The 24,293-nt window shown below is 40.1% G+C and overlaps 2 protein-coding genes across 5 annotated transcripts; one reads left to right on the top strand and one right to left on the bottom strand.

Moving 5' to 3' along the window:
* Positions 1–414: 414 nt before the first annotated feature.
* On the bottom strand, positions 415–18,656 carry LOC144599712 (neutral cholesterol ester hydrolase 1-like). Its single transcript, XM_078410961.1, has 5 exons — positions 18,448–18,656; positions 10,254–10,482; positions 8,086–8,155; positions 6,147–6,318; positions 415–5,482 (listed from the first exon to the last, which is right to left on the bottom strand). Exons 1-5 carry the CDS (start codon positions 18,610–18,612, stop codon positions 4,865–4,867), a joined length of 1,254 nt encoding a protein of 417 aa, XP_078267087.1. The 5' UTR covers positions 18,613–18,656; the 3' UTR covers positions 415–4,864.
* Positions 18,604–24,188, top strand: LOC144599711 (uncharacterized). 4 transcript variants are annotated; one of them, XM_078410960.1, is made up of 5 exons: positions 18,605–18,661; positions 19,071–19,248; positions 20,306–20,598; positions 21,596–21,785; positions 22,648–24,188. In XM_078410960.1, exons 4-5 carry the CDS (start codon positions 21,621–21,623, stop codon positions 23,575–23,577), a joined length of 1,095 nt encoding a protein of 364 aa, XP_078267086.1. In that variant the 5' UTR covers positions 18,605–18,661; positions 19,071–19,248; positions 20,306–20,598; positions 21,596–21,620; the 3' UTR covers positions 23,578–24,188. The 4 variants fall into 4 exon arrangements, with proteins under 4 accessions (XP_078267083.1, XP_078267086.1, XP_078267085.1 ...); XM_078410959.1 differs by having other exon boundaries at positions 18,606–18,661; positions 21,361–21,785; XM_078410957.1 differs by lacking the exon at positions 20,306–20,598 and having other exon boundaries at positions 18,604–18,661.
* The last annotated feature ends 105 nt before the right edge of the window (positions 24,189–24,293 follow it).

The raw sequence follows: 24,293 nt of genomic DNA, 5'->3' as shown, positions 1-24,293 counted from the left end.
AATTACTCAACTTTAGAAGACCCAGAACCTTGCTAAAATGTAGCTTACTGTAGTTTCTCACACTGAGTATATAATCAGAATCAAGTATAGAATCAAACTAACCCTGCCTGACAAAGCCTTCTAGTGACATATTTGATGTGTCTTTAAAGATTCTGCGACTTTATACTGGTTAGTGCCAGCTGCAAATTGCAATAGCTGTACATGGAAGACTAGATGGCTGATCTACAGTAGGCTTCAGAAGCAATGGCTGTGCGATAAATACACATCAGGATCTCCATTATCTTTGAGTTGCTGCTCAGATTTGACCAATCTTATCCATTGTGAATCTGGATAATAGATATGACGGTGAGAAAGCAAATATATTTTGAATTACTACATAAGAAACCAATAATATGAAACAAGATTCTTAAATAACTGGTCTTCAAACCATTTTTTTCCATCAAGATTAGTTTTTATTTGCCTAGCATACTTTAAAGTGCACTCACATTATATATATATATATATCCATATTGCAGTAGGACAGAATGAAATGTTTAAATTGTAATACAATAACACAGAGGTTATGTACAAGGTTAAATGGAAAAGCTTGTAATCATGGAGGGGGGGAGAGTGCATTGCATTTTATCTATTATCTAGCCATATTCCCCCTAACAGTTAATAAGTTGACTTCTGCCATTGCTTTTATAAATTAAAACATTATGAATGCCCTTTTCTTAAACAATCATTTTTATGCACAGTCTAAAAAACTTGAATGGTGGATTTGCTGATTTATCTGATCCATTTATTTTGAAAGATGGACCTGTCTCCCTATTCTCAAGTCAATACAGCACAAATTATTTAGTCGCTTCTTTTTTTTCCCATAAGAAACTTACAAATTAAATATTAATTTTACTTTTGATGAATATCCACCATTTGGACTAGATTTCTCAGGTAAAGGAAAAACATTCACCTGATGTTAACTTATCAGCTCTTGAATTAACTCCAAAGGTCATTACAAAATTATAGTCTGTCATTTCTATAGCATGTCAGGTTCCAGTTGATTAAAAAAAGTTAGTGATGTGCCAAATTTTGAACTTGTTATTTTCACACAGTTCTGGCAAATTGCAATTGTACTTTTATTTTTCATTTATATTACTTTCTATCTAAGAATTGACAGTGATTCCCTGTTTCCTCACCCCATAAACTTCCTATGTACATATCAAACAATTATATACTTTTTGGTCATTACCTCAAAATAATATATTGAATTTCATTGCTCCATGCAAAGTTCTATGATTCTGAGTATTATCAGAGGCACTGGTTACACATAAACAATACATCCCAAGTAGACAATAAATTAGTACAGAGAGGGGAATGAATACTGTTGAAAGAGAATTTAAAATAAAAATTGTTCAGGCTAACATTTTTGATCCTCCACATCAATCTGACTTTAATTTTGACCATAAATTTTGAAATTATTGTCACTTACTTGACTGATCAATTAATAATTGCTAATGTTAACAACACTATGTTCTCCAAAACTAAACTAAAGCTAAATGTGCCTTATAAAGGAAGTATAAAAAATAAGGAATAAGTGTTAGAAGGAATTGCAGATTCTGGTTTAAATCGTAGACACAAATAGCTGTTGTAACTCAGCGGGACAGGCAGCATCTCTGGAGAGAAGGAACGGTCTGAAGAAGGGTCTCGACCCAAAACGTCACCCATTCCTTCTCTCCAGAGATGCTACCTGTCTCGCTGAGTTACTCCAGCTTTTTGTGTCTATCCAAGGAATAAGTGTTAGCTGACTTCAGTGCATTGCTACTGCAATAGGTGTTTTACAGGAAGCCTAAATATTAAAGCAATAATATCTGTTTGTTTCCATTTGTATTTTCAGTTTAGTTTTTAAAATAATTCTCTTTTTTTAACAGCCACTATTTGCTCAGTGAGGCACTCAGTTCAGGATTGCACAATATAGGATTTAGAATTTTCACTCCTGATCATGTCAAAAAACGCCTGAATCCATTCAAGCAACTGGTGAGGAGAAGATCAAGTTTGGCAATTCCAGAATAGTCAGAGTCTGGGATCACATGAAAAACAACTTTTAAGTTATCAGGAGAGCTTTAGAAACTCCACCCGATACTGAGCCACCACTTCAGGAGATGAGAGATCGTATTGATTGGGTAATGTTTAAATGTTCATGCTATTTTTAAACAGAGTGTTAACCTAAAACAAGTTAATCACAGGCATCTTTATGCGGTAGGTTACATAGATAATCTTCAATCAGCAATCAGATTAGACCTGTTCAATGAAAATATTTCCAACATTGCTAGATAGAGCTAGATAGAGCTCTTAAGGATAGTGGAGTCAGGGAGTATGGGGAGAAAGCAGGAACGGGGTACTGATTGAGAATGATCAGCCATGATCACATTGAATGGCGGTGCTGGCTCGAAGGGCCGAATGGCCTCCTCCTGCACCTATTGTCTATTGTCCTTTGGCAGAGCAGAATTTTATATCAACCTCATGTTTGCATACTTCATAATAAAGGTCAATTTTATGCAACAGGAGATTAACATTTCAAAGCAGCAGATTAGTTGACTGTTATTTTTAAGTCCAACATTTCAGCATGATCAGGAAAATTAATGAAACTAAAAGCAGCGAAAGAAGAATATACTATATTCTATATGAAACGGGTTTCAGATTAAGTCAAATAATTCTGAATATTGTTCTTACCAGACTAAACTTCACTACAATTTTACTGTTCCCAATCAAACAAAGAATTTTAAATTGTGGTTAAACAAAGAAAAATGAACATGCATCAATCTGATCAAGGAATTCTGATGGAAAAAAAATTAAGCTCTGGGCAATTTTTAAACAGGCAATTGAAAGCTAGAGAAAAATTAATGTTTTAAAATTAGGTTGGATGAATATTCTTTTCAAACTGCCAACAATCTGTTTAAAAAGATCAAGAACATCCTCAGAACTGTGGTGATTGCAATTAATTAGTCATGATTCAAATATCAGAGATCTGGATCGGCCAATTGTATGGCTTGTTAAAGAGATAGAAACATAGAAAATAGGTGCAGGAGGAGGCCTTTTGGCTCTTCGAGCCAGCACAGCCATTCATTGTGATCGTGGCTGATCATCCACAATCTGTAACCCGTGCCTGCCTTCTCCCCATATCTCTTGATCCCACTAGCCCCTAGAGCTCTATCCAACTCTCTTTTAAATTCATCCAGTGAATTGGCCTCCACTGCCTTCTGTGGCAGAGAATTCCACAAATTCACAACTCTGGGTGAAAAAGTTTTTTCTCACCTCAGTTTTAAATGGCGTCCCCTTTATTCTTAGGAGATTTGTTGTGGTAAATGGAAAACAAACATTGTGAAAGCATTTAACATCTATAACAGCCACACTAACATCTATAACTTTTACGACTATCAATTCAGTTTCACTGGCGATCTTTGCACGCCAAAAAATTATTGAGATGTAACTGGAATATCAAAAATCAGTGCTTGACATCCACCAGCCATAATCTGTAACAACTACTTAGATGAAGGAGGGAAGTATAATGTTACAAAGCTGGCATGAAATAAGCAGAGAGGAAGCAACATAGACATCGAATGGAAAAAGATTAGATGAGTAGACATGAAAATGGTGCAAAGAATATTTTATGGAGGAATGTGGTTATCCAAATTACAATGGAATAATACAGAGCAATGACATTTCATTTGATGAAGGGACAAGAGACTGCTTAAACATGCAGATGTTCAGCGGAACCTGGGTGCTCTTGTATCTAAATCATACAATGTTAAATTATATGAACACAAGCAATTGGAAACGCATAGCAGATCAGACGGCAACTGTGGAAGGAGAAACTGTTATTGTTACATGTTTGAGGCTCTCCATTAGAACTGATGATGAGTCTAGGACACAAGGCATTAATTTGGTTTCTCTTTCCACAGATGCTGCTTGACAAGCTAAGTGTTGTCAGCATTTAGGTTTGGGTTAGAAGACTATTATAGAACATTATTTTGGTTTCTAAGGAAAGAGTTACTGTGTTACCTTAGTGGATGTGCTTTGAAAGTTCATCAGATTGATTTCTAGGTGGAGGGTACTGAGTAGATTAAGTAGATTAGATTATATCAAGGGATATGGGGAGAAGGCAGGCACGGGTTACTGATTAGGGATTATCAGCCATGATCACAATAAATGGCGGTGCTGGCTTGAAGGGCCAAATGGCCTCCTCCTGCACCTATTTTTGATGTTTCTATGAATATTCCCTTTATGTAAAGGAACGAGTGTAATCCTAATGAACATTTAGATTTCTGAATGGGATAGAGAGATGTTTGCCCTATCTAGAAGTAACAATCTGGTTATTTAGGATTAGGATTTTAAAAATGTTATGTTGAAAATATAAATAGGCAGGGATCTATTAGAATAATAATGGAAGATGAATCCGAGGCAGAGAATGCGTTATGATATTAGTCAATGGACAACTCCTGTTCTTGTTGCCCATTATTGCCTATGCCCTTGTGGAAGAATTTTTTCATTGATGTAATTACCACACAACATTGTTGACCTAATGATAATTTCTAAACACGTTTAGTTTAAAAGTAACAAGATACCAAACAGGACCACTTTTTCAGCCCAAATCAAAACCTTGCCGAAGGTTATCAAAGCCACTTCTTCCCAAATTATGCCTATTCCTGATATAGATTTGCTGCAGTATAAAGAATACACCTGTCATACAGATCAAGCCTAACAAGGCAGTCTCAACTTTCTTTGACAAAACTTTGCATTGGATAGTTGCATTGCACAGATAAGATCATTTTGAAAAGAACTTGCAGTAATACTTTCTGCTACAATTTCTCAACTTCTGACCAAATGTTCACAAATTTTTGTCCAGCCAGTTTATATAGTTTTTCATGATCTTGTTTCCCACATCAAAATTGGTAGGGGGCAGTGCAAATATCATGGCACCATGAAATCCATCTTCATAGTGATCTAAAGTCACCTCTACCCCAGCATCCTCTAACCGCTTGGCATACATTATTCCATCGTCTCTTAGAATATCAAGCTCACAGGTCAGGATGTAAGCTCTTGGTAACAGTTGCAGGATCTTTTTATCTGCAATTAGTGGAGCTGCTCTTGGGTCTAGCAAAGCTGGCAATTCCTTGATCACTTGTGGACTTCCCATTATCTGGACAACAGGTTTGAAGTTCTTTCTGAATGACTGTGGTAAAAGTGTTGTCCAATTTAATCGATCTCGAATGGCGGTCAGCTGACTTTGGTCCGAAGCTGTATGATTGTTGACTAACATTGCCTGGACGAATCTTGGGTCACCATTTAGATACTCCAACCAAAATCGGGCCATGACTTGTTTGTACAAGATGGGTGTAGCCGTGTTTTGTTGATAAGAAGGAGTATTGAAGTCAAAAGCTTGAAGTACTGGATATATAAGAGCTTGAAGCTTGAGTTGGGTAGTGACACTCCTGTCCACGACAAGCTACAAACATAGGGAAAAAAGATTGTTAAAAATAAAAGTGAAATGTTGCAAGTACACAACAGGGCAGACAGGTAGCTTTTGTAAAGAGGAATATCATTTCAGGTCAATGCCATAAATATATTTTCAATGTGTGGACAAAAATCCGTAATACAAAAATATTAGGTCAATTCCGATTGAAGAGAAATGCTAAAAAAATTTGAAGCAATGTTCCTAATTTTTTGAAGATTTTAAACAATCCTTCACATAGAAACTCCCAATAATTGACATCTTTGATAATAGTTTTTCATAAATGATTTGGAGAATATGTCTGGGGGCTTTCCATTCCTTCCGATGATGGTTTCTGACATTGTGGTCAGATGTAAAGCATCGCCTGGTTGGGCGCAGGAGCCACACCCTGACAATGAAGGCAGAGATAGTGCAAATTCTGCCCGCACCCTTCTATACTGGGCCCTCTTCCCATCCAGTGGAGTTTCCTATTGCTCCTCGTCTCTGCCAACAACCTCCTGAGCCGTCAGCCTCCAGGGATATCTCGACTATCTGTAATCATCCCCCCAAAATGTTCTACATTTTAAAACATTACAGTAGGAGGTATCGTGGTAATTAATAGTAGGCCATCAGCCAATATATTATGGGAACTGTGTGGTTTGTGTAATATGTAATTTACCTGCTGGCATATGGCAGCCGCCAGGTTTCCCCCAGCACTGTCTCCGGAAACCGCAATTCGATTTGGATCCACTGAATATTGTGACAAGATCTCAGGCTGCAGAAAATATCTAGTAGCACTGTAAACATCATTAAACTGCTCAGGAAAATGAGCCTCTGGGACAAGGCGGTATCTACATTTAAGAATGGATAATGCAAATTTCAATGAGAATCAATTTATAAAGTTTGACAATCGCATGATTCAATAAAACTGGTAAAAAAGGTTCCACTCTGTACAATTCAAGTATTCCATAACTTATCACAGATAACTAAGAACACGGATACCACCAAGGCCCCTTCCTGTCTAGTGTCAACATTTTCTCAAGAGCTACTACATACATTAAAACATTTAAATAGGTAAAAAGAAAATTATATGAGCTAAGGAAGTATTGAAACAAAGTGATCAGTTTTGAAATCACAACATATATCTGTGCAAAGACATTCTCCATTGGATATGCAGGGAATGGAGGGATATGGTTTAAGTGCAGGCAGATAAGAGTTGGTCTTGGCATCAAGTTCCCAGCCCAGACCATCACACAAACCAACCTCTCTTCTATTGACTCCATCTATATCTCATGCTGCCTTGGCAAGGCCAGCAGCATAATCAAGGACAAGTCACACCCTGGCCACTCCCTCGTCTTCCCTCTCCCATCGGGCAAAAGGTATCAGGCAAGTGAATCTCCTACCACAGAGAGCACTCTCTAGGCAGTGTAGGCCAATTCTCTGAATGCATTCAAGAGAGAGCTAGATAGAGCTCTTAAGGATAGTGGAGTCGGGGTATGGGGAGAAGGCAGGAACGGGGTACTGATTGAGAATGATCAGCCATGATCACATTGAATGGCGGTGCTGGCTCAAAGGGCCGAATGGCCTCCTCCTGCACCTATTGTCTATTGTCTTGAAATACTATCTACTTCTTTGGTGACCCTTAGACTATCCTTGATCGGACTTTGCTGGCTTTACCTTGTACTAAATGTTATTCCTTTATTATGTATTTACACTGTAAATGGCTCAAATGTAATCATGTATTGTCTTTCAGTTGACTGGAGAGCACGTAATAAAAAGCTTTTCACTGTACCTTGGTACACGTGACAATAAACTGAACTGATGTTCAGCACAGACATTGTGGGCCAAAGGGCCTGTTCTTGTACTGTACTGTTCTGTGTCCTAGCAGAATGGTTCATAACAGCAAGTAACTTCATACAAGTGGTCTGGAAACTTATGATTTTTTTGTATACAGGCAATGATTGGATCCTCAATGTATACGCATACATTTGATAAAATAATTTCAAGATGGAGCTCGGGGAGAAAGCTGTGAGTGTGCAGATCCATGCACAGCATATCAGCAGGTAACAAGAACTGTGTGTGACCTTAGTGAACATTCGGCAGTCAAATAATACATTTCCATTTTCATCTTTATGCACATATTAGCTTATTTTTTCCCCTGGTTGTTATGGAAGACATTATACTTTCCTTAATAGGTGTGGTATGGGTCCAAACCCCCGCAAAAATACCAGATTCATAGACCTGCAATGGGTCTGGGTTCAGTCACAAAGGTTTAATGCCTATTTCAGAAACACGGTCAGATGTTGTACACTGAAGGCAGGTTTCGTTCCACTGATGCTGCCTGGTCCATTGAGTTCCTCCAACTACAGGCAACTAGGCTACAGATGGCAGCATCTGCAGTTTGCGATTGTAATCATGTATAGTCTTTCCGACGACTGGTTAGCATGCAACAAAAGCTTCTCGGTACACGTGACAATAAACTAAACTAAACCTCCATATATATATTTTTCAAATTTGGATTTTGAACAACAATTGAGCATATCGAGCTATGCTTTTGACCAAAAAACTCAGAAAGTACATCATCCAGGAAATTATCCTGTTACTCTGCAAATACTTACTCAAGAGAGACGATAACAGCATTCATTACATTTGTCATCTTCCGACAAAGGTGGTCATAGGATCGCATTCCTACATCAACAACAGAAAAATATAAGGGAGGAGGCAAAATGTGGAAGTCAGGTAGAAGACAAAGCCTTCAATTGATTTTTTTAGTGAATAAAACAAGTCATTGTGGCCTTGGATTTCTACTCCCTTTGTACAGTATCTTTCCTGGAGAAGACACGAGTCCCAGAGGCAGATACATGTCCTAGACTCAGATAGTTGTTCAGGCACGCCTCAGGAATTGTTCATAGCAGAAGAAAACCACCAAACTGCCTGTTTTCGTTTTTTGTAAATTCCTATCTGTTTTCTTCCAGACGAGGATTTCACATATAGTACTGTTTAGTCCAAACCAAAGAAGCTCCATCTTCTTCCAAAGAGCCACAAGGTCTCTCAGTGATGTTAAAATATTGAGTATATATTTTTAAAAAACATAGACTTTCTGGAGAGTTTATCCCCATAGGTGTCAACAGCAACAACTATCCACTAGTCCAATATAGGTCAATTAATCCGCCGTCATGGTCTCAACTTCCACTGCTTCGCCGATGATATCCAGTTCTTCATCTCCACCAAGTCAATCTCCACCACCACACACTCTACACTGACAAACTGAAATAAAATCTTGGCTTCAATCAAATTTCCTCAAACTCAACTGCAACAAATCTGAAATCATCATCATTGGTCCAAAAACGCTCACCAAATCCACCCAAAACTTCATCCTCAATATTGATGGTCTCCCAGTATCCACCTCCCCTCACATCCGGAATCTTGGAATCATCTTTGATCAAACCCTCTCCTTCGACAAACACATCAAACACATCACAGACAGCCTTCTTCCACCTCAAAAACATTGCCCGTCTCCGTCCATCCCTCTCCTCCACAGCTGCAGAAACCCTCATCCACGCCTTCATCACCTCCCGTCTGGACTACTGCAACAGCCTCCTCTATGGCGCACCCTAAAAAATCATCAGTAAACTTCAATACATTCAAAACTCCGCTGCCCGTCTACTCACCAACCCCCCGATCCGTGACCATATCACCCCCGTCCTTTACAAACTCCACTGGCTCCCCATCCCCCCAGAGAATCCAGTACAAAATCCTCCTCATGACCTACAAAGCCCTCCATAACCTGGCCCCATCCTACCTGACCGACCTCCTCCACAGGCACACTCCCACCTGCACCCTCCGCTCTGCTGCTGCCAATCTCCTATCCCCCCACATCTGGACCAAACTCAGATCCTGGGGGGGCAGGGCTTTCTCCATCGCTGCTCCCACCCTATGGAACTCACTACCCCAAACCGTCAGAGACTCCTCCACACTCACCACATTCAAAACATCACTGAAGTCTCACCTGTTCAGTACTGCCTTCAACCACTGAAGGTCACCTCACCTTCTGTCTCCTTTCTCTGTTCGTTTATTTATTTATCTATTTATTCACTTCCCTATGTTCTCTAAATCCCTGTAAAGCGTCTTTGAGTATATGAAAAGCGCTATATAAATGTAATGCATTATTATTATTATATCTCACCTCCAAGAAGCACAGATTAAGTACCGCCAGGAGAAGGGTGCCGACCCGAAATGTCACCTATTCTTTTTCTCCAGAGATGCTGCCTGACCCGCTGAGTTACTCCATCATTTTGTGTCATTTTCACACAGAGAGTGGTGAATCTGTGGAATTCTCTGTCACAGAAGGTAGTTGAGGCCAGTTCATTGGCTATATTTAAGAGGGAGTTGTGCCCTTGTGGCTAAAGGGATCAGGGGGTATGGAGAGAAGGCAGGTACAGGATACTGAGTTGGATGATCAGCCATGATCATATTGAATGGCGGTGCAGGCTCGAAGGGCCGAATGGCCTACTCCTCCACATATTTTCTATGTTTCTATGTGTCTATCTTAAGTACCAGAAAGGTTAGGAATCATAGTCATACAGCATGGAAACAACCCATTCAGCCCAACTTGCCCATGCTAACCAAGATGTCCCATCTTCATTGGTCTTATGTCTTATTGCATGGCAGATCATGTTCAAGTTTAAAATGGTTTATTCCTGTTGGATTGCCTCTCTGGATGAAGAACACACAAAATGAATATTTCAAGGAAGGTTAAGAGACTTGCTGCTCCCAGTTCACTTACTTGCACTTCCCAAAGCCCAGCCTCCACCGTGTATGTAAATAACGCTTCGTCTTAGATCACCACTCGGCTTCCTCTTGGGTTCAAACACTCTGACTTGTACTCCATCAAAAGTCGTGTCCGTCACCTTCACAATTTCACTTGATTGCGGGGCAAGCAAATCAAATGCAGTAATGACAAAATTCAGCGCCTTCAGGTGGTGGCCGAGTCCAAGCCGCTGCACGAGATGACACTGAGAGACAAAAGTGGTATTAATTGAATCTATATTTTCGTGGTCAAACTTCACAAACCAAGATATATAATTTATTGCATATAAAAACAAAGTGCTGGAGGAACTCAGGCAGCATCTATGGAGGAATGGACCGATCTTCAGAAGGGTCCCCCGACCCTTATGGTTTGAAGGTGCACTGCTCTACACTAACCTAAGCACTGTCTTTATAGCTCAATATATTGCACTTATGTGTGTGTGGGGGGGGGGGGGGGGGGGGAAGGGGGGAATTGGCAGCAAGTGTCCTATTTTTCAGGTATCCATTTGTACAATTTTCACAACATTCCACGGTGTGTGGCTTATGCAAAAAGTAAGCGTTTAAAAAGACCAAACAACTTTAGTTCATTTGTTTCAGATTTCAGAAAAGCAGAGGTAACATACAAGAAAAAAATGGCCAATGTCTTTAATGGGGTAGAGGTGAATCAGACAATACCCTAGCTGATGGAAGGACCGTTCAGTGGTCTGATAAAATGGGGAGGAAGCTGTTCCTGAATCTGGTGGTATGTGCTTTCAAGCATTTGTATTTCTGCCCGATAGGAGAGGTAAGCAGATGGGATGACTGGGGTGTAAGTGGTCCTTCATGATATTGGCTTCTTTCCTGAGGCAATGTGAAGTGCAGATAAAATCAATGGAGGGAAAAACCCGTTTGTGTTATGGACTGGGTGATATCCACAACTCTCTGTAATTTCTTGCGGTTTTAAGCAGAGTTGTTGCCAAATCAAGTTATAATGCATCTCGATGGGATGTTTCATATTATGCATTTGCAGATGTCGGTAAGAGTTGTGAGAAATATGCTGAACTCCCTTTGGCTTTTGAGGAAGTAGAGATGTTGGTGCACTTTATTGACCTTAGCTTTAATCTGCTCAGTCCAGAACAAGTTATGGGCGATATTTACCTAGGAACTTGACCATCTCACTTCGGCACCATTGATGCAGACTGTGGCATGTACACTAACTCCTTTCCTAAAGTCAATAATTAGCTCCTTCGTCTTCTTGACATTGAGAGAGCAGATGTTGTCTTCATAAAATGATACTCAGCTCTATCCCCTTCCTGTACTCCGTCTCATCATCAAGATCTGGCCCACCACAACAGTGTCATCTGCAAATGTGTAGGAAGGAACTGCAGATGCTGGTTTAAACCAAAGATAGACACAAAATGCTGGAGTAAATGCTGGAGTAAATGCTGGAGAGCCAGGCAACATCTCTGGAGAGAAGGAATGGGTGACATTTCGGGTCAAGACAAACTTGTAAATGGAATTTGAGCAGAATTTAACCACACAGTCACAGTTTACAGAGTGTAGGATTGGGCTGAGAATGCATCCTTGCAAGGCACTGGTTTTGAATTTTTGTGGAGGATATTTTGTTGCCTATCCTCATTGATTGTAATCTATACATCATGAAATTGAGGATCTGGTGGCAGACATGCTGTACTGACTCCCAGATCCAGGATTTTGGAGACGAGTTTGGTTGGGCTTTCTGTGTTGACATTGTGGAACTGTTCAGCTGTGACACATGGTACTTCTACAAAGTACAGAAGTCAGCTGATCATTGCTGAATATAGAGGAAAGTTCACCAAAAAGTAATGAGATTGCATAAGGATATGGGCAATAGGTCAGTCAACACGTCTTTACATATTAAACATAACAAAATAAAAAAGGTAGAAAGAGAAATGACAAAATACAAGAGTCCAAATTTAAACAAATTGTTCTAAAAGTGCAGAGGCAAAACAAAATGAAGACCTTCGAGAAAGTGCATAAAAGATTTACCAAAATAGTCACAAAAATGAGAGATTTATCTTGCGGAGAAAAGCTGTGAAAACTGCAACAATTCTTTTTAAAGTGGATAAGATCAAGAGAGACTGTGACTGAACAGTTTAATGTAAAAGGGTCAAGGCAGATTAGATAGAGAGCTGGAATGGGTAAGGAGTTGGAGTTTGGATAATTAGCAATCGAACCAAAAGATGATTTGAGGAGAAACTTACCTTAAAAAATATAGTGCATGCTTAATATGTGGACTGCATTGCCTGGCAGAGTAGTTTAAAAAATAAATGGGATTGAAGTCGAGCACTTGGAAGAAAAGAAATGCAGGGCAGTGGGGAAACAGGCAATGAGAACTACCATGGTCTCAGAGCTGAACGGCCAACTTTCATAATTTTAGCAATTTACTAGACCAAGTGGACCTGTTGAGCCCAAACCTCACCCTCTCCTCCCCTCCCAACCCCCCTTAACCTCCCTCCCCCCCCTTCCTCCCGCCCCCCTCCCTCCCTAGGAGACAGATTTAAACTTTAAAATGTGAATAACTTTAAAAATATAACACCGATTTCAATGAAACTTCTTCCATTAGCACCAAAGGGAGGACGGTGAGTAAGGTGGGCCTAAAATTGTCGCACTATCGTGTACCGTTATGGCTGTAGTTCAGGAACAAACAACCAAACAAACGAGAGTTTTGGTATATAGAAGATGATTCTCAGAATTCTGGGTCCTCATTCCAATATAATTCCATTTATCATTCCCCGGCCCATTTGCCCAAATGATTGAAATCCTACTCCAATTCTTGATAATCATCTTCACTGTCTACGTTACCAGTTATTTTAGTGTCCTCAGCAAACTCACCAATCATGCCTATATGATATGATATGATATCACTCTCTGCATCCTTCCATGAAGCCAAATCTGTATCCAGTTAGCTAGCCCTTCCTGGATATCTTGCGATCTATTCTTCCCGAACAGCCTACCATGTGGAACCTTATTAAACTCCTTACTAAAGTCCATGCGGACAACGTATGTCATCTAGCCCTCATCAACCTTGTTGGTTACTTCTTCAGAATACTCAATCAAAATTGTGAGAGATGATCTTGCACATCACAAAACCATACAGACTACTCCAAATCAATCCCTGACCTTCCAAAAGCATGTATATCATATCTCAGAATCCTCTCCAGTAAATTCCCTACCACAGATGTTAGGCTTACTGATCTATGGTTCCCAGTTGTTTTTGTAACCCTTCTTAAATAGAGGTACAACATTAGCCACCCTCCAGTCTTCTGGCGCCTCGCCTGCGTTTAACGACAACATGCTTACAGTCATATTTGCATGTAAGTGGAGGTTCTCCATTAAATCCATGTTCTTACTGGTTTAATAGGCTGTGGAACAGATCTAGAATGACATTTTACATATGGAACAATTAATTACTCATTTTCACTCATGTGGACTATTGTCATGACTTCTACTGCAATAGTTTACAATGGAAGGGGAAAATTGAGTCTGAAGAAGGGTCCCAAACAGAAATTTCTTCTGAGTTCCTCCAACACTTTGTTTTTTTGTGACAAATTGTACTGCTAGGATAACATCCTACTCAGACCAGAAAGTCATCAAGTTCCTCCTAATGTGCAACTAGTAGACCTGTGGCCTGGATTACATGGTTAGAGTTAAAAATATTACTTTTGAGGTGAAGAATGTCCTCCCTAAAGACCTGCTGATCTGTATAATGTCGACATTCCCTTTGGTTGAAATCAATTGCTCTCAGCGATCTGTTCCAAGACGTAACAGCGATGATTTATACTTAATGGGTCATAAAGGATTTTCCTGAGGTTCTAACGAGAAGGATTTAGAAATCAAAAATTAGCTGCACTCTTTGAAGTAACAATATTACTGGTGTTGACAGCTGGTTCAATAGCTAAAACCAAGGTTAATAAATTGTAAACGGTTGACATTTCCTATTCCAGAAAGTTGACATTTCCTATTCAAGGCTTGTGGCAAAATCCACATCATAAACCTAATCTTATTTATTTTTACTGAACTATCACGTGCCTTCAAAGTTTAAAAAATATTTTTCTAAATTAGTATGCTATGTTCAAAAATAAGATCAGTCTGCTTTGTGGAAGACACAATTCTATTTCTTGAAAGCAAGGAAATAACTGGTAAACTAAACTAAAGCCTCTATGTGAAAAAGTTGCCCCTCGGGTTCCTATTAAATCTTTCCCCTCTCATCTTAAACGCATGTCCTTTGGTTATACAATATTGGAAATAATTTACATGTTTTTGGAATACTGTCACTTTTGGTGAAATAGAACATTATTGTAATTGGACAATTATTGTTTTTGGACAATTGAATTTTTTTTTCTTTACTCCTCTCTAACCTTCCTACAAAATACTGAGATCTCTTCCCCTACAATTGACTCCTCTGCTCACCAATCTTTTCTGCCTCTCTGTTCCAAATAAAAGCCCTCCCGATAGCCAACCTTTCGGCTAGTTTGGACATACAGCCTGGAACCAGGCCCTCTCCTCATTAAAACTATCCATCTCTGGCAATGTCCTTGTAAACCTTTTCTGGGCCCTCTCCAGTGCTTTCACAATCATCTGGTAATGTTACTGCATGTTGTACTCTAACTATAGCCCGGTTAGTATTATATAGAACTCGAACGTGACTTCCTTCCTTGTACATTCTCCGTCTTGACAATAAAGAAAAGTATCATATTTGCCCACTCAACTTTATGTACCTGTTCTGCTGCATTTGCAATGGAAACAGCCTACATAAATGTTTCAGGCTTCATTAGGTGCACCTGGCAGCCTTATTTTCCCCGCAGGTACCAGCTCATTAGCCTCCCCCAGAAAGCAATGGAGTTGAAAATGGATTTAAATATAGAAAGGAGATTAATAAGCAAGCCAAGGGCTGAAAGCATGCGTCATGTTCAGTTACAACATTATCACGAGAAAGTGGGTTATATGCATTTCTTAAAGTCACATTTCTCGATTCATGTACTCCTCCCATTACAGCTTTAGTTTCAGAAATACAGCATGGAAACAGGCCCTTTGGCTCACCTATGTGAGCATGTATCTATACACTGTAAATGGCTCGATTATAATCATGTATTGTCTTACTCCGGACTGTTTAGCAAGCAACAAAAGCTTTTCACTGTACCTTGGTACACGTGACAATAAACTAAACTGAACTAAGTCTATGCCAACCATCGTTCACCCATTCACACTAGTTCCATGTTATCCACTTTCTCATCCACTCCCCACACACTAGAGGCAATTTACAGAGGCCAATTAACCTACAATCCCACACGTCTTTGGGATGTGGGTGGAGACCGGGGCACCTGGAGGAAACCCATGAGGTCACAGGGAGAACGTACAAATCCTCACAGACAGCACCCAAGATCAGGATCGAATTGGGTCTCAGGCATTGTGAGGCAGTAGCTGTACCGGCTGTGCTATTGTGCTGACACTTTCTATTTCCTTCTTCTTAAATTTCCTCATTTATGATCCATTCCAAACTGAAAAATGTGCAAACCAAGACAATTCCATCGTAAGACAGGAAGCACGACATCATGTGCCGGTTTAATTTGTTATGACCTCCTCTGGAGCAACCTCTTTACATAGCAATTTATCAAACGTTTTCCAATTCTATGTTTACATAAGTAGATGCCACTTTGGATCTCTTGGAAAACCAGTATCAAAAACCATCACTGGGATTTTTCACCATTTGTTCACTAGGATTCCCTATTAATTGATTTTTTTCAACCCAATAACAATTCTGATTAAAAGAAGCAGTGCCTTAACTGAGCAAAGGCTGAATATGGACTAAAAATGCTTCCAAAGTCTGTGCAGTTGTGTTTATCTGCAGCCCAGTTAACCAAGCCAAACAGCGACATATCAGAGAGTGGGTCATGGTGTTGAAATTGGCAGAGAAGTGGGTGTGGGAGGCCCTTCAGAAGCCAGGTGAGCGGGTAGATCGAGCACAGCCTGTAGATGCTGCATGGAGCAGTGGTGGAAGAATCAGGCTAATCCCTATATCATTGACACTTCCACACTCGCCCAGTGCCACCAGGACACTGGCCCTAAAGAAACACATAGACTTGACTGATGCAAGTTGGCACCGGAACGTGGCTATTCTTTGCATATTGTCCCAGAAGGGGATCTACTATTGTCCACTTTCATCTCTCCACTCTTTTACTTATGTGTGATTGTACTCATTTATAGTAGGATTTGAAGGGATAGTACACAGAACAAAGCTTGACACTGTATCTCAGTACAACCCCAACATGACCATCAGGTTATTGTCTGAGTCTGAAGAAGGGTCTCGACCCGAAACGTCACTTATTCCTTTTCTTCAGAGATGCTGACCTGCTGAGTTACTCCAGCTTTTTGTGACTATCATCAGGCTATTGAAAACTACGAACTCCAACTAAACACTGAACTACAAACTGCCTTGATTATACTAAGGACTTCGGGGTTCGTTTTTGTTTTTACACTAAATAGCCTTTTTTGATTTATTGAACTTGTTGTTTTTCTGGTATCTACTGAGTACTATGCTTATATTACCTGTTGTGCTACTGCAAGTAAGAATGTCATTGTTCCATTTTGGGACGTGATAATAAACACTCTACCTTGATATGCCAATAATAAACTAAACAAAACCTCTGGTGGCTCCTGCCAATCTTTAGAGCACAAAGCTCCACTGGTTAGGTTAAGATAAATCAGGGACACCTAAACTGTCTCTGGCAGCAATACTTGCCTCCCCTACTCAAGGAAAAGGCTCCCACAGGTAACCTTGGGTGATCTATAACACGTGTAGGAAAGAACTGCAGATGCTGGTTTAAATCAAAGGTAGACCCAAAATGCTGGAGTAACTCAGCAGGACAGATAGCATCTCTGGAGAGAAGGAATGGGTGACGTTTCGGGACGAGACCCTTCTTCAGACTCGACCCAAAACGTCACCCATTCCTTCTCTCCAGAGATGCTGCCTGTCCCGCTGAGTTACTCCAGCATTTTGTGTCAACTTGTGATCAATAATATCGTAGCAAGAGTTGAAAAACTCTTCTACAGAGAGCAGAGATTAGGATGGGATGGAGTTGGGGTGAGAGCTACTTAGAAATGTTCACAAGAGTACCAAGGATTAAACAGGTAGTTTTCGGGACTGAGGGAGCGGCCACATCTGTGACAGGTAGTTGGAGTAAAATTAAGAATAAACATCAACAATGTTAAAGAAAAACATTTATCTTGAGGAAGATACTGGCCTCTGATTCTTTAGGTAGGATACACCTTATTACTTAATTTTAAAATAAGTTGAAGACCTCAAATGCACAACATAATTTTGTGCAGCTGACAGGTATTCTCTCTGTCATACCCAAAGCTCATTGTACAAGCATGTCATGTGAAATATCAAATAGAATCGTAAGGATTCGGAGCAGAAATATGCCATTCCACTCATCGAGTCTACTCCCCCATTCAATCATGGCTGATCTGTCTTTCCCTCTCAACCCTATTCTCCTGCCTTCTCCCCATAACCATCTTCTCTTGAGGACATTAAAGATCCCCTGGGCCTATTGAAATAAATGGATTCTCCCACCTTTTAAACCTCGCCCAGTATCACCAGGAAACAGATTAACTTGGACGGTTCTGTAATTCTGGTTTGGTCAAAGTAATACAATGCGGAACCTCAAAATAATTCGTCAGTTGTCAGGTGATTTGGCCCATCCTGCAGATGAAATTAGGGCATCCATTTGTACAAATTCTTATATATCTTTTTTTTAAGTGTAAAGGCAGGAAAACAAAGATCACGAACAGGCGCGAATTGCAATTGACCTTGAAGAACTATGCTAATTCTCGCACTAACGAATGTCACAGCTGTGTGGAAATCACCGCCGGCATTCCCCGTTTGTTCGTCATGATGGTGCTCCTACGTGAATTTATTTTCGAGAAAGGATACGATTATCAGTAAATTATTCTCACAGAGTAAAAGTGAAATGACGCATGTAGCTATAGTTTTCATTGAAATTGTAGAGAAATGCAAACATGAACATGCAAACAGTAAATGTAAACTAACGTAATTTCCTTCAGTTGTGAAAATGGTGCTTCCAACCTTTAATTTGAAATTCTCTGCAACCTGTTGTATAACTAGTATGGAATTGAAAGAGAAACTGTACCATATCCTGTACTCCTCTGAACGTTGCATCCAGCAGCATCAATTTCCAGGGTTCGGAGACCGTGTTCGGAAGTGGGATGTATACATAGTAAGCTGTCAAAGCAGCAAAGATCACGATCGCAGCCACTGTTGTTCGCATTGTTGCAGAATCCGGGCGAAAACGCATCAGGCTCAGCACACTCACTCATTTCCTTCGTTTCTATTACTTACCACCGGTAGGACAGTCGCCAATCAGATTGATGTGGGTTTGTTCGTCGGCCAATTGGGCGAAGCGGGTGGAAACAGGGAGTTGTAGTTTTTAATGATAACAATGAGCGACGGGTGCTCCCGGAAGGGAATAGCAAGGAATACAGAACGCAAAAATAAAATCTGGATCACGAAAACATATTTTTTTCATTAATGCGATTTTTTTGGAGGCTTTTGCAATTGCAGATTTGTAAAATATCGCAGTGTTTGGACGTATCAAGAATTACCTTGGGTGGGGGGGAACAAAGGGGTCGGTTATAATTCCTCCCAAAAGGATGAATTGTTGTCATTGTAAAGTGAGACAGTGAGGCGTGCGGCGAGTCGAGTCGCTCAGTAGCGGCTGGGAATATTGCAACATTATATGTATCCTTTCCGCAGGGTTCCAAATGACGTCAGCGCCCATCGCCCGCCATCTTTCTTGCAGGCAGGCAGGCAGGCAGGGCTCAGGTTGGGTGCCCAGGGCTGCCTTTGGCTTCACCTGCAAGATGCCAGTCTCGTGCAGCGCGCTGGATTGCAAGAACCGCTTCAAGAAAGGAAGTGGCATAACTTTCCACAGGTACGCGGCGAGAGAGCTCGAATGCTGTTTGTCGGGGGTGTCGATTCACCCCGAGCGAGGCCTTCTTTTTAGAAATCGCTCTGATGGAACCCATCCATGACCATGTCTTCCCAGTGAGTGATGTAGAAACAGGGAACTGTAGATGCTGGTTTAGAAAAGAAGGCACAAAGTGCGGGAGTAACTCAACGGGCCAGGCAACATCCCCTGGAGAACATGTACGGGGTGATGTTTCGGGTCGGAACCCATCTCCATGTTCTCCAGAGATGCTGCATGGCCCATTGGAGTACTCCTGCACTTTGTGTGTGTGCGCGCTTATTTTGTATACCAGCATTTGCAGTTCCTTGCCCCCGGCTTGATGCCCTTGTCCGTGACCCGATGTAGTGTGGTCGGGGAAGTCGAGGCTGCGATTGCAATCCTACATCTCGGGAGGAAAGCAAGGTCCTCAATCCATGAAAAACAGGATTTCTCCAAAGTGACCTCTGTAATCATATGGTGTTGCTATATAGTTTCACGCAGTGCGTTGGATATTTTGTATTTATTTTTAAATTGAACGTGTTGGGATTCTAATTAATCTTACTTCCATAGTTTAGACAAAGGCAGAGACTTTATTATCCGAAAGCTCGAAGTCTGAGCATCCCTCTTATTTTCCTTTCCACACTCTCACCGTAATCGGGTGGATGACGCAAGGGAGTCAAGAAGAGTCAAGTGTTTTATTGTCATATATATCGAAAGGGAACAATGAAAATCTTAAGCATAGCAACATAAGAGTTTATAAGCACAATACTCAATAGTTAATGTAATAAAAAAATTTAAAGTTTGATTTAAATAAACCTCCATGAGTGCAAAAATAAAGCCCAAAGACCCTAGTGCAACCTAGGCAGTTGGTAATTTGGAGTTTGGTTTGTAATGTTCAATAGCCTAAGGTTGTTGGGAAGATGCTGTACCTGAACGTTATAGTTTTTAGACTCCTATACCTTCTTCCCGATTTCAGGAGTGAAATAAGAGGGTGGTATGGGTCTTTGATGGTGCTGCCTTTTTGAGACCGCGCCTCAACTAGATCTCTTCGATGGTGGGGAGGTCAGTACCTGGGATGGACCGGGCATGATTCACTACCTTTTGTAATCTCCTTCATTCCTGGACATTTGAGTTGCTGAACCAGGCCGTGACGCAACTTGTCAATATGCTCTTTACCGTACACCTGTAAGAAGTTCAAGAGAGTATTTGTCAAATACCGAATCTCCTCAATTTTCCAAGGATGTAGAGGTATTGACGGACTTTCTTTATGATTGCATAAATGTGCTGGGTCCAGGACAGATCAGAGATATGCACCCTGGGAATAGTGGCACTTTGGTAAGTCGTTGACTCCACCACTTAAATGTTAATGAAGACAGGTTTGTGGATTCTTTTCCTGCTAAAAATGTAATGTTTCTGAAATGTAGAAGACTCTGATGTAAGGGTTTTTATTCACAAAATGCTGGAGTAACTCAGCAGGTCAGGCAGCATCTCAGGAGAGAAGGAATGGGTGACGTTTCGGGTCGAGACCCTTCTTCAGTCTGATGTCAGGGGGGCGGGCTGAAGAAGGGTCTCGACCCGAAACGTCACCCATTCCTTCTCTCCTGAGATGCTGCCTGACCTGCTGAGTTACTCCAGCATTTTGTGAATAAATACCTTCGATTTGTACCAGCATCTGCAGTTATTTTCTTATACTGTTGTAAGGGTTTGATATGTGAATGTCCATGAATCAAATTCTATTTTGAGAAGATATGGAGGGAACTTTTTTCTTCATTCTATTCATTATTCCAGTGGTAAAGATCAAAACAAAATTACACTTCCAACAAATTATTGCATGCAGGAGAACTCGGAGGGAATTCTGATACTAATTGCAACTGATAAACATTACATTGTCTTGCCATGTGTTAAGATTTTAAAGCTAAATACAATGAAATTAAATTGGAGACTGTCTATCTAAAGGGCTGCTCATTTATGGTTTTCAGTGTGTTTAAATTTATATTTGAAGACCCAAAGATGTGTAATGATTGATAATTAAGTGTTTTGTTATTTGCATTTCACTGTGATAACATCCTCGGACTGCCTTGATTGTTTGTTTGAAAGATACAGCAGGAAAACAGGCCCTTTGGCCCACTGAGTCCATGCCGACCATCAACGTGATCACTCTAACTAAGTGACATCTGGGCAGTATAAGGAAATTGCTGGCAAACTGCTGTGCAGAGAATTGCAGAGCAGATATATTGACTGATAGACATAACAACTTGGATCAACTCAAACCTAAGCATTCAGTTTCAGTAAGGCATATTCATCTCATTTACCAATGGTTATCTTGACGTAGATTTCCTATTTCAAGACCTGACCTCATGGCAAAATGGTTAAAAGCCGTAGCACGAGAAAACTGGGTGCCATCTCCGAGAGCAACACTTTGCAGTGATCACTTCATTAAAGAATGCTTTGAAGAACGGAATGATAGAAGGCATTTAAAGTTTTCCTCTGTACCAACCATATTTCCACCGCCTAAAAATAAGGTATTGTGTCTGTTCTTTACTTGATAAATGATTTTTGGTGATGTTGATTAAGTTTAACTTTTCAATGTAATTAAATTGAAAGTATGTAATTTGTTGGCTGGCTAATCATATATAGAACATAGAACAAAACAAACCAGAAACAGGCACTTTAGCCCACAATGTTCAGACCAAACATATCCCCAGGTTAAACTAATCTCCTCTGCCTGCACCTGACCCTTATCACTCCATTTGCTGCATATCCACGTGCCTATCTAAAAGCATCTTAAATGCCACTATCATAACTGACTCCACCACCACCCCTGGCAGCATGTTCCAATGGTCCACTGCTCTTTCTGTAAAAAAAAAAAACTTGTCCCGCTCATCTCCTCTAAATTTTGCCCCTTGCACTACACTTGCATTAAAATCAAAATGTAATTTAAACAAAAAAATAAATTTAAGATAGAATTGATCTAAGTAACAAACTCTTGCATCAAAAAGTTGTCCTTAATTGCATTGTCATTAACTACTGGTGTACCAAAAAAACAATTCAGTTGATATATTTTATGGATTTTATGGGAATGCTGAATTGCTAAAATCTAATTTGCTGTAGAAGCAAAAAAACATGAAAAAGAGGGTTAGTTCTTTTAAATGATCCCGAGGTACATTAATGAGGTTTGGAGGTTTGAATTTGAAGATGAAGTGAAAGTCGGGTTTGTTAATACTTGTTTATATCCTTTCACAAGTGATCATTCTGAATGCTTTTGAAATTTTGCAAGTAAAGTACATTTGAAGAGCTTACTTTGTCTCAAAGCTGGAACAATGCAGCACGACATTGAATTTTTATTTTCGAATTGACAATTCAAACATTTTCACTAATTTGCAGTCTACAGGCCCCAGAATGTCCAGTAAAGCGGCTTATGGTGGACACCACAAGAAATCTTCAGAGGTGGAGATGTCAGTCTTGCAAGCTCATGAAACATTACATCAACCAGTCGGGCCAACTAAAGTAATAGATGAACCGTCTGCATTAACCACCGACACTCTAAACTCGGGGCGATTAGCTCAGCTGGCCGCAGCAGCTGTCTTGAATTTGGCTGAATTCACTCAAGTATTAGAAGTGCCCTTAAAACCTGAAGCAGAGTCTTCAGAAGTTCTTGCAGTCTTTAACTGCAGAGTGCAAACTGAAACACCTGCAACAGAGGACAAGATGGAATCTGTTTCAGATGGATTAATCATGGGTCGTTTAGAGGAAGAATCTCAAGATTCAGCTGCAGTTCTTTGTTCGGACGCCCTTCATTGGACAGCCAATGTATTATCAAGGCCTGAAGTACAATCGGATACATGTACCACACTTGTGGGTTCGGTGGATGTATCGGCGGATGTTTTGCCATGTTTATTTACATCATCTGCAGATCAAGCATCTGACAGATCAACAATATCAGAGGGAACAACCTGGATATCTACAGAAGTACTTGTCCCTGAAACACAGACTCATCTGTCCACCTCTGTTCAGCCATCAGAAGAATTGCAGTGTGAGACTGTGCTTTCTTCTCAATATGATCAAGATCTGACGGGAATTACGTTTCCTCAGGATCACAGTTATTTCATGAATCCTTGTCCAGATATCATCAGGAGAACTTTAGAAAAGAAGCTTGCTTGGGAAAGGAAGAAGAACGAAGAACAGCGGCAAAGGTTCAGAGTACTTCAACAAAAACTGAAGAGAAAAGAGCAGAAAATTGACAGTCTTACCAAAATTATCAACGAGCTGAGGGAAAATAAGTCTGGTGATCTGTGGAACAGTAATATATTATAATAAATGAGGAAAAGCTTTGTGAATATGCTGACTAGTTGCAGAAGAATGTATGTTTTTATTGGAGGACAAATGAGTGAAATTTTCTAGCTTAAATTCTTTAATGAGTGAGTTTGATGTATTTCAGTAAGGTTAAATCAAAATAGATTCCGATGTTGGCGTTGATGTGCATTTATGTTTCAGCAGATTGTTTTGAAATAAAATGGAAGCCGCAGTGTAATTCTGCTGCCAAGGCTGGATTGTCCTCTTACAAATAGTGTCTCAAGGTGCTTCATAAAATACTAATTCAATGAATTGTACAACCTGTTTTTCACAAATGCTTCTCAACTGGCAAGGTAGGGAGGGGGTGAGAGTCGTAATGTCTACTTCATTTTGGAATGGATTGGATCCATCACTTTTCAAACTTGCATTGAGTTTATTTGTACGTTAAGAGTGTAGTCATTCAAATTAGTGAGTTGGAAACATCTAAATTATAATGGCTTACACATTGTCATAACTCCACTGGTTATGAGAAAGGAACAGTTTGGTCAGAACTGTTCTGTAGCAACTGGTCACAGATTGTATCTCATTTATTTCATTAAAAATTATTATTAGTGTTTCAACCCTAACACCAAAATAGCCTCTTTTTGTTTAATCTGCACTTTTGCACTAAGTGTAACGGTGCAACACTTTATTCTGTACTCTCATACTTTCTCTTTGCACTACCTGTTTTACTTTGG

This window comes from Rhinoraja longicauda, chromosome 13 (assembly GCF_053455715.1).
Source record: "Rhinoraja longicauda isolate Sanriku21f chromosome 13, sRhiLon1.1, whole genome shotgun sequence".
Lineage (NCBI taxonomy): Eukaryota > Metazoa > Chordata > Chondrichthyes > Rajiformes > Arhynchobatidae > Rhinoraja > Rhinoraja longicauda.
Note: the sequence above shows the minus strand (reverse complement) of the source record. Positions and strands in the feature narration are given on the sequence as shown.

Excerpts from the sequence above, each read along its gene's own strand:
- LOC144599711 (XM_078410957.1), top strand. The coding sequence starts at position 19,079 with ATGACGTCAGCGCCCATCGCCCGCCATCTTTCTTGCAGGCAGGCAGGC. Across the intron at positions 19,249-21,595 it reads AGTGGCATAACTTTCCACAG|ATTTCCTATTTCAAGACCTG; the intron begins GTACGCGGCGAG and ends ATCTTGACGTAG. Across the intron at positions 21,786-22,647 it reads TTCCACCGCCTAAAAATAAG|TCTACAGGCCCCAGAATGTC; the intron begins GTATTGTGTCTG and ends ACTAATTTGCAG.
- LOC144599712 (XM_078410961.1), bottom strand. The coding sequence starts at position 18,612 with ATGCGTTTTCGCCCGGATTCTGCAACAATGCGAACAACAGTGGCTGCG. Across the intron at positions 10,483-18,447 it reads TCAGAGGAGTACAGGATATG|TGTCATCTCGTGCAGCGGCT; the intron begins GTACAGTTTCTC and ends TTTGTCTCTCAG. Across the intron at positions 5,483-6,146 it reads CGGCTGCCATATGCCAGCAG|CTTGTCGTGGACAGGAGTGT; the intron begins GTAAATTACATA and ends CTATGTTTGTAG.